Here is a 15189-nt window from a genome sequence, read left to right as displayed (position 1 = left end):
GTTTCTCTATTGCTTGCGCAGAGTTTTGCGCAGTTGAATTGCGCCGAGTACAAGCCAGTGCCCGTGGTCAGTACTTAATTTTATTTTTGCAACACATGGCGTTTCATATGTACTCGATTGGCCCTTCGTCAAGTTGGGATCTTGATCCACTGACTAGCGGTGCTCTTCAAACCAACGTGGGTCTGTTTACACGCAGCAGCGAGAACTCATCCGTCGCCTTCACTTACAGGTTTGAAGTAGCGTGTGCAAAATGCACAGTGGGTGACATTTTATAGCGAAGAAAGGGTCCAGCTGGCTAAGTTCGTGTGCGCAAGAAATCACGAGATTTATTTCGTTACAGTTCGTAGTTGTTGTATCTTATCAATTTGTTGCCGTGACCATCAATCTTTTCACCATCTTAGTGATAACTCTTGCAGATCGAGCAAATATTACCATGGGTAGCGCAGACACCTTGACGGTTGCCCTCGTTGATTTTGCCAGTGACGGTTCTATGCCCCAGCTGGTAAACGATTATTATTCAACGCCAGAAGATCGGGATCAGGATTTTAGAAATTCTCGTCTTGTGCTCCATGAAGCATACACTGACGACATGCAATGCATGAACCACACGCAAGGCGTTGTCAGTCCCCATGCAGGGAACACAAATACTAGTAACAGATACGATTCTCTCGATGTAGCAACCACCAAAGTTTCCCAAGGGACCGGGAAAATGGAAAACGGAGACTTGAGAATTAATGTAGCGCGGGAAGAAGACGTATCACCGCTGAACCTCACCCCAGTGAGCGATGACAGTGATTCTACTGCAGCTTCTCGAGAAGAGTGCTGTGACTACGACCACTGTCATGGTCCTCTTCCTGCAACATCGAACAAGGGAGCTCAGAGACAACTCCTCATTGCTTGTTGTATATGCGTCTTGTTCATGATAGGCGAGGTTGTCGGTAAGAAAAGTCAATAGGCCTACCTAGACTAACTAGCCATCACTGCATCAGTTTTATAAGATTAAGATACCTTTTTCATTCAAAAAAGGATCTTGTCAACTTTGTTTAGTATAAATCCAAGTAGGCCTACAATGTCAATGGCTACATTATTGTTTGTATTTAAAATTTTTAGTTGTCCCTACCATGTCTCATGAGCATCATCATTAACTTAAGTTAAGGTTGCATTTCTTGCAACTTAATAAAGACTAAACTAACTTTGACTAGTATTAGTACCAGTTGGAACATTTGTAGACCATCTTGGCATCTACTAGAAACAAAGACTCGAAGTCCTGTAAAAGTAGAAAGTAATATGAAAATTAGTCTATCGGTAAGTGTTGGGTAGGGGTTTTATCTACCCAATCAATGAATTCACACTGTCTTGTAAATGTGTCTTGTGGAAGCTCAAAGTAAAAATCAGGATTAAAAAAGAAGACTAACACAATGTTAAATTGACATGTACCTCTGCGGTTGTGTCAAAGTACAAATTAAAAATTTGCGTAGCCGTAGAGAATCTACAGCTACGTGCCAAATAAGTGTGTGCTCTGAAAATCCACTTCCAAACTTCAAGTTCGAACCATTCCTAAAAAGTATCTGGACCTGCAGCAAGTTTGACCTCCTGTGCCAAGGTTCGATTGTACGCAAAAGCATACATAGGGTTCTAGTATGTATGTGATGTAGCAGGCTGTCGAATTTTGGACGGCGTTGTCAAGTTATGGGCGGCTTGCATTATAAAAGTTGAAACCGTAATCGCGTATTAAAAATTAAGATATGTATGTAAGGGTATTTTAGAGTCCAAACAGTAGTGTATTGAAATCTGCTGTGTGCATCCCATGGCAATGGGATAATGATGCATATAGAATGTACATACAATAAAGGGAAGAATATGTGGACAGCCGTGAAAACCATGATACTTCATGAGATCTATGCGTTATGCAGGTCTACAATGTAAGTCCAATGTCACTGGTGTCTTTTTATGTATCTAGATCCATGTATACTAATGTGTAGAATGCCAGCATATACACAACACAATGTGTGGTATTTTCACATACAAAGGTTGTAGCCACCTACATTCACATACTGTAAAACGAGAAATGTTTGCGTGCATTTTAATTTCGCGAACTTCGCGAGGGCCAAGATTCGTGAAATTAAAATGCACTCGAAATTTCTTATCTATACTATATGCATTGAACGCAAGAGGGAATTCGCGAAAATTTCTTGCCACGAAAAAGGCCGTCGGCTCCAATTCGCGAAAATTTCGTGCCACGAATATATCATGTTTTACAGTAATATTGAGATTCAGTTCAGTCAGTCTCAGGATTGCCAAACTGCTGTGATTTTCATCATCAATCCTGCCATATCCCAGCATTTCTCAATTTCTGCCATGAACAGGCAGCAACATAACTTTTCTTTACAGAAAGCTTGCCAAACATGAATTTCACTTGCCCAAGAAGAAAGAAAATGATACCAAGCATTTAGTAGTTACTGATACCTATTTATTGTATACATACATGCACATACCATAGAAAATCATGTGTAAGTCAAGGGCTTGATAAAACACAATTAGTTGAATACACAGCACACCTTAATTCACATGCTGAACACATTGGAGTACAATAAACAATGTTTGATCGAGTGGTGACATTGCATTGCCTTGGGCTTCTTCATGGAAGTGTTGAAAAGTTTCTCAAATGAATTTAAAGTGCATTGCACCACTGATAAAGCAAACAATCTTAGACTTCGTAGTACTGTTGACTTCATAGATTTTTTTTTTTTTTGGGGGGGGGGGGGGTGATAAGTGAAAAAAAGTAGCTTCAAAACTTTTTACCTGCCCATTGCCCGACTTGCATCACTTGCCCCAGGCAGTTGGGCAAGTGCTATTGTACACACACAGTACAATGTAACTTGCATACTTAAGTACAATAGCATACAGCTGTACACATGCACATAGACACTGGATTTACTTTCCATGAAAAGTCACAGGTGTGTGAACTCTGCTTGCAATTTTGTAAGGCAAGTGGTACGGACAATGTTTTTTATGTCATTTGTTTTAAATTGTTCTCGCCTTGCTGCGCAATAAAAAGAAATAAAATCCCATTTGTTCTAAGTCTTTGTGCATGATTAAAAAAAATGAAAATTTGCTAGCAGTGGTATTATTTGCAGTCACTCCATCAAATCTACCAACAGGTTGTCTGTTTGACGTAAAAACCAACATGCCTTGTTGGTATCAATTCTATTCTTTATACTATAAATCACGTACATGTACAGTCTCATGCGCAAAGTGGAACCACGAACTGGCTTACATTTAGCTCGTAGGATACATGTACATGTACATCAAGTGGTATACAGATGACCTTTCAATTTTTTTTTTTTTTTTTTTTGAGTGGTTCATTGGTACTTCACTTGTTTTCAAATGGGCATGCTACAAAAGTATAAGGGTGCATGATGTAACAATGTAGGGAATTCATGACCAACAAAGAATGAAGTTGCTTTATAGAACAGGACCCCATTTTATCAAAAGATATAATCGATTGTAAATTCCTGGCCCGCACAGGCCAGAGCTACCAAGTCTCACGCATTGTGAGTGAGACTCAAGCATTTAGGATCTGTCTCCCGATCTCATGCATGACACCCATTTTTCTCACGCATTGGGAGCATAGCTTAAAGGATTAAAGTGAGATTTGCATTTGAAGGCACATTTCCCGTTTGTCTTTCAAAATAAGTAAAAAATAGTCACTTAAGTATGCACTAGCTTGCACCATTAAGAGCTAAAAATTGATAAAGCTCCCTACCGTGGGAGGGCGGAAACCCCCCTCCCACACCCTTCCCTAGCTCAGTCGCTTCGCTCCCTCGCTCAGGCAAATGCGTGCGTGCCGAGATGCTGAGTCATGAAATTCTCACTCATAAAAACTTTTTGAACTTGGCATCTATGACAGGCTTCACAGACTTGTGATAGAAATCACCTACCGGTATACATAATCAATTATGACTTCATAAAACAGGGCCCAGGTGACAAGAATGCATATTGTAGTAATTTGATTGAAACATTACTGGTGAGCAGAGAAGGGCATGGTGTAGGATTTGGTTGGTGTTTATTGATCTAAGATTCATTATTGAAATTATGAGCGATATAGCAGTATGATAACTGCTTTTTCCAACATCATCACAAGACTGCAGGAAGGACAGTGTTTGCAATATTCATGTACACAGAGTATTATCAAATGACTTGTCTACCCATGTGATCTGGAATCTTTACATTAATTGTACACTTGAAGTTGAAAGTTCAAACACTGTTGAAAGCAGTGCTTATGTTGCTTCTCTTGCACATCATAGAGGGATGGTATACATGTAGTATTGATGGAGATAAGGATTGAGCTTTTAACTTCTTTTTTTTTTGCGAGATAGTAAAAAGTCGCTTATGAAACGTTACAGATCATACCATCCTAAGAGGAATTAAAAGCTTATTATCAATGTAAATCAGTTTTAAAATGGCTGAGGTATCCAAAAGCAAAGTATTGAAAACTAGAAAAGCACTCTGAGAGCGCAGACCTCCGCCAAGCATGCAGCCCATTTCCACCCGCACTGATCTTGTTCTTCCATAGAGATCAGTGATTTCCACCCATGTACGTACTTACAGCATTGTGTGCTGAAAGCCGCCCAGTTTCCCCAATATAGAAGCCTTTGTTACGTCATAAACCCTCAGCTGCACGGCGCGCCTCGCCCTAGCAGAAACTAGAACACGCGCTTTAGTGCGCGCATGCAAACCTCAAATACGCGCAGCCTGAACTTCCAAGTTCATTGACCCAACCTGCCAAAATATCACAAATCCTTCATAAATTCCCCAAAAATTCTCGGATCACTACGAAAAGTTAATCGTTTGTTGCTTGTGTCATTCTCAACCTTTCCTGCAAGTTTCATCTCAATCCGTTTGCTACTTTTTGAGTTATTTTGCACACAGACAAATGAACGAACTAACTAACTGTAAACAAACCAACGGTAACGAAAACATAACCTCCCCCTTGGCGGAGGTAACAAAGTAATCCTAATAAAAGGTAGGTCCCAGCTTTTATTATGATTGCTTTGTTCGGGATATATCTCAGCCATTTCAAAACCAATTTTCATCAAATAAACATTGAATACCTCTTGGAATTACATGCTCTTTCATATTTCAGAAGAGGTTTCTCATTATCTCACCAAAAAAAGGTTGGAAACCTGAAGCCAAATCTTACACAAGACTACCGTATATAACCATCTCATGGGTATTGATTTATCCTAAAAAATGTAGGAGAGTGATCAGAAAGAAAGTTTTTTAAGCAAGATTTTTTACATAAAACTTTTGCAAAGTGGAACCAATAGCCTTTTTTAGCAGCATAAAATTTTGTGAATTGCAACTGGCTTTCAAGAAACTTCACATGTACGAATTGTAAGTATGCATTTTAAGTTTGTGAATCTTGGCTCATGAAATTATAATGTGTAAAATGCATGCAAAAATTTGTTTTTTAAGTATTTTCAGTCATTACATTTGTGCATGTATGTGTAACACTACAAAAATTGTACTTAGTACATCATAAAATGCAACCCTATGTGTGTGTGTGTGTGTGTGTGTGTGTGTGTGTGCATGCATGTACAATGTACACATGTGTGTTTGTGCATCTGCGTATCCTGTATTTTTGTTGTTTTGTCTTAAACAGGATCAAGCAATGTAACAAATTTCTCATCAAAATGTGCATCTATGCTTTTGTTTGCGTTGATCTTCATCATGCTGCAAATCATTGTCTTGTTTGTTGTTGTTTTTTTCAGCCAGTTACAATTTCCAGATACGAATAGGCCCAGTTTTTGTACTTTCATTGAATTCCAAACTTTGCAGATCAAAACAGTGTCTCAGTACTGTATCTTTTCCGAACATCCCCATTCCCCCGTAAAAAAATTCTATTAAAAGAAACAAAAAATACACACACTTTATGATCATTTCAGACTAATTACATAATTGTACATTTTGCTTTTGATTGAATGAAAATGTATGACAATTAATTCACCAAGTAGTATACATGTATACTGCAATGACTAGAAATAAATATATTTTGACTGTCATACAAATGTACACATGTAACACTCTTATTTCATGAAAGATTGCTACAGTATTAATTACATTTGCGTGACAATGAATGCTCTGCTGGCACATTTTTAACAAGTAGTACTACATGTACATAACGTATGTACAGTAGGCGGAGATACATTGAACACATGTACAATGGATACCCGTATTCCAGATTGTAGACATGCAGACTCAACATTCAATTGATCATAAGAGTTCTAAATGCCTGCCTAGTAGTTTCACTTTTTTGTTGCTTTGTTTTTACCATATAGTGTATAATGGCATTGTTTCGTTGCTTTCATCCATGTATACCTCAATAGATCATAAGAGTTCGACAATGCCTGCCTATACTGGTAGTTTCACTTTTTTGTTATTGTGTTTTTACCATATAATGGCATTGTTTCATTGCTTTCATCCAAAATACATGTACCTCTTCGTGAGGTGAATGCTATCAGAAATGTACACATGAGGTCATGTCACACCCTGTTTGGGTGCAGGAAGTTTTTATTATGAGAAGGCCTGAAGACAGCCGAACCCACTGTGCCTGAGAACTAATCATTGAGTGATTGCCCTGATACACTTGTACGATGTTGTACATCTGCAAACTTGTTACTGAATTGAAAATATTGACCAACAAACAGATGGATGACTGCAGGCCATTGCTCTTTTTTTTTTAATTCGTCATGTCCATTTTGTGTGTATTTAGACAATTCAATGTTACTATCCAAATGTGGTATACAATGTACTTGTGTGAGATGTACATTGTACAATACAAGTACATTGCTCTGCACATACATAACTATACCACACAAAAACATATGAAATGTGTACATTCTTTTAGCTCTATTTTTTTCTGAGGACTGAGACACTGTAGGCTCCTATAATGCAGAGACTCCAACTCTCCCGTTTTTGACGGGAGATCTCCTGCCGAAAACCCATTTTTGCAAAATCTCCCGTTCTCTGGCTTGAGATTTAATTTCTCCCGCCCTGGCTCTGTGTCTCCTGTTGGAAAGGATTTCTTACTTATTGCTATCGTATGTTGACAAAATAAGCCTTAGATAGCACCAGAAAGCATCTAGAACCCTAAGAACTTGGCGCTTCGCACACATCAACTTGGAGTCTCCCGTTTGCTAGGGGTTTCAGACGGGAGAATCTCCAGATCAGAAGGTGCTTTGGGTTGGAGTCTCTGATAATGGTAAAAGTTAGTGTCACCTCATTTGATTGAGGATGACATTTTCTGTAATGTTCAATACATACATTACATTGGACTCATTTTTTTTTTTCATCATGGAAAATTTCGAAGGTTGGGGCGTGTCTCATAAATATGGGTAGAAGAAAATCTTGGCAGTTGTTGCCATTAAAGGCTGATGTACAATGTACTGTGTACATACGATTCAGTTGTACACTGCATGTATTGTACAATGTAAATTTAATGTTAGGAAATGCACTGCTAGCATTAGGTGTTGGGATTATGCAAAAGAAAATAAAAGGCATTGAACTGAAATTTCCTATTTAATGCATTTTATACCATTGAGAACTAGAGAAGCACTCTGAGAGCGCAGACCTCCGCCAAGCATGCAGCTCGTTTCCACCACTGATCAATTGTTCTTCCATAGAGATATCAGTGATTTCCACCCATACGTACTTTAGGCACCATGCTGAAAGTGTTTATAGTGTGCTGAAAGTCGCCAGATTTCCCAATATAGAAGCCTTTGTTACGTCATAAACCCTCAGCTGCACGGCGCGCCTCGCCCTAGCAGAAACTAAAGCACGCACTTTAGTGCGCGCACGCAAACCTCAAATACGCGCAGCCTGAACTCCCAAGTTTATTGACCCTACCTGCCAAAATATCAAAAATCCTTCATAAATTCCCCCAAAATTCTCGGATCACTACCAAAAGTTAATCGTTTGGTACTTGTGTCATTCTCAACCTTTCAGTTTCATGCAAGTTTCATCCCAATCCGTTACCTACTTTTTGAGTTATTTTGCACACGGACAAACTAACTAACGAACGAACAAACACACAAACCAATGGTAACGAAAACATAACCTCCTCCCTTGGCGGAGGTAAATATCAGCTCATATTACATTTTAGATGAAAGAGGCAGAGGGGGGCCCTCCCAGCCCCAACAATCTAAAGAAAATATTTTAAAATTCCTCAAAAATTCACATTTCTAGCACAACAAAAGAGCACTTGACTAACCGCTTTCAGAAAGCAGGGGGAATAATTGCTACCCTTAACATGTGTCAGTGTCAAGTTGATGGAATGTGTAATTATCATTCAAAATGAATTTTTGTGGAATTCCCTTTATTTTTATAATCATGGAATGCTTTTATCAAATTTGACAGGAAGCACAATTTGCATTGAAATTGTATGAGAATTCATGTTATTTATTTTATGCATAACTTCGGAACCCCCCCCCCCCCTTGCCTAGTTAGTATTACCCTACATTATTTGTTTTCTAGAAGTGCATTTACCATCAACGGAAACACTAGCCAATAAAAACAAACAAACAAACAAATCTTGTGTATACATAATATTGGTCTCACCCTGAAAAAGTTCAACATATTATGTATGACCTACAAAACAGGATAACAGCCTTTCAAAGAACTAGAATGGAAACATAGTTGGCATAATGTCATCTTACACCATAAGTTTCTACTCTTCCACAGCATACCTTTTAAATACAAAACTCTAAACAATGGTATGATTCTTTGAAGTTCTCGAAGTTGACCTGCTGCAGACTGATCGTCCTAGTTACCTTCAAGTGTATTGTTCAAGATGGGCCTATACATGTTGTAGTTCTGGACATTTTCTGCAAACTGAAAACATAATATAGTAGAGAAAGATTTTACTTTTTTTCCCACAAAAGTGTGCCACTTTCACAAGTTACATGTGAAGGTTTGAGCTTTGTTGCTTTTGTGTGGTTTAGTTAAACCCCAGCATACAGGAAGGGTATATTCAAGGAGTTAAAGGAAATAGCGTGTGGTTGGGCGGTCGCGTGGTTGGACAGTCTGTCGGGGAGTCAGACGGTCCATTCCTAATCTTGGGTTGCGCAAACTCCTGTACAGTTTTGAAACAATTTAGATGAAACTTAGGGTACATAATGACTTTGAGGTGTAGATGTGCAAGACATGTTTTTCATGTATTTGTCAGAGAAAGCATTGCCCTGGTAACCACAATTTTCCCAAAACCTTGTGAATTATACTACTTTCAGGCATTCAAGCAATTAACGTCAAATTTATGTACAAGTGTATGATCTATTTTTTTTTTTTGTAGGTGTACACTGTAGATATGCAAGACACCATTGTCTTAGAATCGGGAAAAAAGGCATTACCATGGTAACCATACATTTTTGTATCAATCTAAAGCATGTAAGCTACACACACACAATTTTATAGAACTTTTTATCAAACCGTGGTTCAATTCTTTTTCATAGCAGTCTGAGTTGCTGGAGCGGGGTATTAATCACCTTCAGTGATAGTTCTACAATAAAGGTGTAGTTTGTTTTCGTAAGTACTTCAAATGATTTTCTTTTACTTTGGATGTCATAAAAGGTGATTTTTATAGGTACCATTGATAAAAAGCCACTTCCAACTTTAACTTGAAAGATGCAACAATAGTGCAAATAGTTGCAGTACCAAGATGTAAAGATTCTTTATATACAATGTATGTATGTATATAACATATATATTTTAAGGGGAGTCTTCTATTTTGTGTGTTTTGTCGTAAAACTTAAGTCTGTTTATTTTATTGATTAATCTTTTAAATATAAAAAGATATTAAAAGATTTAAAGATCAATTCACCTGTATGCATACATTTACATGTATAGGGTCAATATCAAACTAAATGTTTGTAAGTACGTGGTACATGTGTACACGTGTATGTGCACCAAGGTACTGTACATTGAATGTACACATACACATACAGTACAGTTGTACTTGGGCAAAAAAAGAGGTACAAATGTACAGCTGTACAAGGACAACACTACCATAATGATAAGGAAATGAAGATGGACGGAGAGGATAGGCAATACAGAGCAGACATTGTTTGGAAATTATGATACAATATGTATATGATGTATGTGCTATGTATACATCAAATACTGGCACTGTGAGAATGACACAAGGCCGCTGTGATTGATGCAGGAAGGAAGGAATGTTCTATAGAACTTCAGTCATCCGTGTTATTACAGTAGTGCTAATTAACTCATTACATCAAAACGGGCTGCAAAATGACATTTAGATAGCAGTGGTGTATGGACACTATTTTGCAATATTGATTGATGGACTTCTAAAGCACACATCTTGTGGATGAGTGGAAAATTTGTCAAAGTAATCTTTTAATGATGGCTGATAATGTGGGAGGTCTACGATATTGCAGGCCAAGGATGGGGAAGAGAAAGGTAAACTCAAGCTGTAATGAGATTTTGGAACAGAGTGTGAAGTACAAAATACGTCATGTAGAAGTTGCCTAGAAACCACAACTGAAATTATTAGCCATACTGTATATATTCTTTTAATCTGTCTTCTGTGTGTTCAGATGTTGCAGTGTATCACGATGATATGATACCATATTTCTTGGAAGTTTTAACAAAGAGTGTTGTTACAATCTTTGTTATTTGTATAGGGCATTTCTCTCTCTCTCTCTCTCTTCTTTCAATCTTTAAAATAACAACAACAACAACATGTTGCATGTATTTGATGATATGAAACACACAGACATTTAATCTTTGCACTACAACGTTAACATAGCCTTAGGGCCTACGCATTTTCCATATTCAGGGAAATCTCATGAATGATAAAATATCAGGGTTTTTTTTTTCAGAAATCGAAGAGACAGTTTCATAGAAATTGAACCCCCCCCCCCCCCCCAAAAAAAAAAAAAAAAAGAAGTAATGGAACCACGGAACTTGAAATTTTCTGGTTTCCATGAAGTAAGCATTTCAGTCACTGTCACAGATGCACTATTCATGAGATGATGATGTGCGCTTGTAATTGTCTCACATAAAACTGTTATTTGCTTGCACACAGTATCTTGCCATTCCCTTCATGACATATTCCAAGAAGTCTATACAGGTACAGTACAGTACATGTTTACCTCCCCATCAAATTCTTCACAAAAGCGATGGTGCAGCAGTTATTGACTGTGTGAAGGCGGGGGGGGGGGGGGGGGGGGGGGGGAGTCATTGCTGTATGAATTTATTGATAGGACAAGAACAGTTAGTACGGTATACACTGTACAGTACACACTTGTAGCACTAATGTAGAAGACTATTAAACCTACATCGTATGTGAGTCATGTGAGAGTTGACAGCACCTTTTTGGGTTTTCATGACATTCAGAAACGTGATAGTTTGTAACAATGCATAAAAAACATTGAAATGTCTGATGTTTATCATTCTTTGATTTGTATGTTTAGTTTGAAACTTCAGCTGTTCCATTCTCTTTTGCAACAGATGAAGTGGTGATTCCATATGTATCTAAAAGTTGTCCACTTGCAGTATTGATGTCTGTTGATGTACCACTATTGATGCATTGCATTAAAATGCATCATTGATTCATTCATTTGTAGTGATGCATTGCATTCATGCAATATTCTGTGCTTTTTGTCAGTTTTTGTCAAATTTTTACTAGCCCGTGTTTAAAACCACATGTTCTGCACCTCTTCACCTCTTTCACAACATGATATCACTGACTTCTATCACCTTTAATGTTTCTCTGTCTTCTTGGCAATCCATGTATAGAAACCTCTATTTGGACAACACCACAGGGGGCCAAGGTTAAATACTAGTGCCCATTGTCATTGTCACAACTGAATGTGTTGGTTTTTTTCAGTTACATTTGTCAATTTGGGATCACGCTGTGGCCTCATTGTGAATGCAGTCTCCAGATGTGAGACTTTAGCGACAGGTGGGATTGCTTGTAGAGAGCACTTGAATGACCATGAATGCAAAATACTGTTTTATGGAATACAGCACCACATAGTATGCCCCCCCCCCCCCCCCCAAAAAAAAAAAAAACAAAAACAAAAACAAAACAAACAAAAACAAAAACAAACAAACAAATTAACAAAAAAACAAAAAAAAAACCCCAAAACAATTGTATTTTTGCATTGATAGCTTCTCATTAGACTATTTGAATGCCATTTCAGGGTCTAAAAAATGTAACATCTCAGCTGTATTTTGTAGCAAACCCCATTCAAATCGGTTTTTAAAAGTGGTCACAGAGTGATGTGTATGGATTGTTGTAAAGCATTATAGTGTCATGGATCTGATTTTTCCAAGTTTTGCACTTGGAACTTTATATTAATGTGTGAACACAATGGACAGAACTTAGAGGGAAGGGATTCCTGACATGCTCTCCAAAACTTCTAATTTCTCTTTTACTACTGAAGCAAATTGGACAGGGTCTTCTGTAAGATGTGGGTAATAACTTTTAGTTTCATACCCTGAAATTGTAATGTGTTTGGATTGTTTCATGGTTTTTAAAGTTATCATTGCGGAGACTTTGGTTGTAATTTTGTGGGAGGGGACATACAGTATGTCCCAAAAAAAATGACAATAGGGCCCTCCGCAATGATATCTTTAAAAATAGTGAATCAATCTAAATACAAATTTAGGGTATGAAACTATAACTCATTGCCCACATCTTACAGAAAACCCCACTCGATTTCCTTCAGTGGTCAAAGAGAAATACGGAATTTTGTAGAGGATGTCGGGAATCTCTTCTGTCCAAGTTCTGTCTATTATTCACACACAAGATCATCGAAATGCTGAACTCGGAAGAATCCGATTCATGACATGCTTTACAACAATCCACATTTCTCTGTGACCGCTTAACCAAATCGAATGGGGATCTCTGCAAAATAGAGCTAAAATGTTATATTTCAAGACCCTGAAGTAGCATTTAAAAAATTTTATCATATTGGGTATTATCAATGCGAAAATCTGGTTGTAATTTTTTGGGGGACATACTGCAGTAAGATGCCCAAAAAAATTACAACCAAATTTTCGAATTGATAACACCTAATGTGATCAACCTGTCTACGTACTACTTCAGGGTCTTAAAATATAACATCTTAACTCTATTTTGCAGAAATCCCAATTCGATTTGGTTAAGCGGATGCAGAGAAATGTGGATTGTTGTAAAGCATGTCATGAATCAAATTCTTCCGAGTTAAGCATTTCGATGATCTTGTGTGTGAATAATAGACAGAACTTGGACAGAAGAGATTCCCGACATCCTCTACAAAATTCCGTATTTCTCTTTGACCACTGAAGCAAATCGAGTGGGGTTTTCTGCAAGATGTGGGCAATGAGTTATAGTTTCATACCCTAAATTTGGATTTAGATTGATTCACTATTTTTAAAGATATCATTGCGGAGGGCCCCGTTGTAATTCTTTTTGGGACGTACTGTACAGCTGTACATGTACGGTTCAGTCAAACACTGTGTTTAGTTTCTGATCAGCCCAAAGCTCTCTTTTAAAACACTGACAGGAATTTAAAGGAAACCAAAGCCTAAATATTAATGTGGATTGAGCGAAAGTGTTCAGCAGATACACTGTACATGAAGTAGAACACATCAGTGATTTTTTTTTTTTAGGAAAATCAGATGATCTTTTCAAAAGTTATAATTTTTGTCTAGTTTTGTTACCATCATTGCTGTGGAAGAAGACTAGTTTGTGATGTCATTTTGGACCACAATTTGAGAAAATATAAGCAGAATTCCATAAAATCTCATTTTTCATGAAAAGTACACATACCTTTGGCTTTTTACGGACATAAAGGGTAAATGCTATTCCCCATATGACTTGTTTGACTTGTACTTTCTGAAAGAGGCAAGTCAAGTACTCTTTCGTTTTGCAAGAAAAAGTGAAAACATGTTGAATTTTCTTTATTTGTTTTTGTGTTTAGTAACATTATGATGTGAAGTGGTCTCCTTACAAGAGATGATGGCACTGAAACTTTAATGATTCATTTAACTTTTGAATTGATTACGCGCTTTCCCTCAAATTTTCACGGATGTGTTCTACTGATATTAAACTTCAATACTAAATCCACATTTATATATTGGCTTTGGTTTCTTCAAAGTACAGAGTCTAGACAGATTCTGTAAAACCAGAAATTGTGTGCGTTTTAATTAAATTGCAAATTTTGCAAGAGCCAAGATTCCAAAATTAAAATGCACATAAAAGTTGTTAGGTTGTCTACACTGTGAGCATTGAATGCAAGCAACAATTAGCAAAAATATAAAGCTGTATAAAGGCAGTCAGTTCCAATTTTTTTGGCTGCGAAAATTTACGATTAGAACCAGCACAGGCTGTCAGCAGAAGCTCGGTGGTCTAGTGGATAAAGGGCTTTTTACACTTGCAAATTTTTGCTTAGTCTTGTACCAATGGCGGGGCTAAGGGGGGGGGGGGGGGGGGGGCCTTAGCCCCACCGTTGGTACCAGACTTTCCTTAGCCCACTTTCTGTTTACACTTGTTTTTGCGAAAGTGGGCTAGCCCCACCGATAATCCCGTACTATCTGGCCCTGCAAAATAGCAGGGTTAGCACCACAATTGCAGTGCCAAGCAAACGAGTGTAAACAGAACGAAAAAATAATCCGGGGCTAAACGACAGAGACGAAGTCCGACCCCCCACTGACCAATCAGAAACGAGGTAATCAAGTGCTGCCGGTGCGTGCATGTACTTGTACAGTGCACAGCGTAATCATGAATATTCATGTGGTTTCGAAAGTACAGGGCTAAGAAATACGAGTGTAAAAAGGTCAGTTTTCTCCTTAGCCCAGGACAAGAGCTTAGTGCGGGATTTATTGGCGAGTGTGAAAAGCTGAAAAAATTGGTACGGGACTAACGATAGTCCTGGGGAAGAGAAAGTACGGGGTTAAGAAACACAAGTGTATAAAGGGATCCGCAGATCTGGAGGTCGTACGGTACTTGAGTATCATGATTGCTGTTATCATACTTACTACCCAAACACTGATAATTTTAGTTCTTATTTATGTCAATGTAGGGCATTGTGTCAATCAGTTGCAATAAATAAGGTCGTACTTTACACTTTTACTGTACCGGTATATTTTTCTGTCATACATACGTGTACATTGGTGTCTGAA

At 37.9% G+C, this 15189-nt stretch overlaps 1 protein-coding gene across 1 annotated transcript in view; it reads left to right on the top strand.

Annotated features, from left to right (window-relative positions):
• Positions 1-362: 362 nt before the first annotated feature.
• LOC139743642 (proton-coupled zinc antiporter SLC30A2-like) overlaps positions 363-15189 on the top strand; it is a 34457-nt gene continuing 19630 nt past the window's right edge. Inside the window, exon 1 of the mRNA XM_071654110.1 lies at positions 363-938. Within this exon, the coding sequence (XP_071510211.1) occupies positions 434-938 (505 nt within the window). The 5' untranslated portion in view covers positions 363-433. The remainder of the gene's footprint in view (positions 939-15189) is intronic.

The sequence above is a fragment of the Diadema antillarum genome, unplaced genomic scaffold, assembly GCF_040938485.1.
Source record: "Diadema antillarum isolate AM-2024a unplaced genomic scaffold, OU_Dant_1.0 seq00001099_RagTag, whole genome shotgun sequence".
Lineage (NCBI taxonomy): Eukaryota > Metazoa > Echinodermata > Echinoidea > Diadematoida > Diadematidae > Diadema > Diadema antillarum.
The sequence above is the reverse complement of the archived record's forward strand: the minus strand, read 5'-3'. Positions and strand labels throughout refer to the sequence as shown.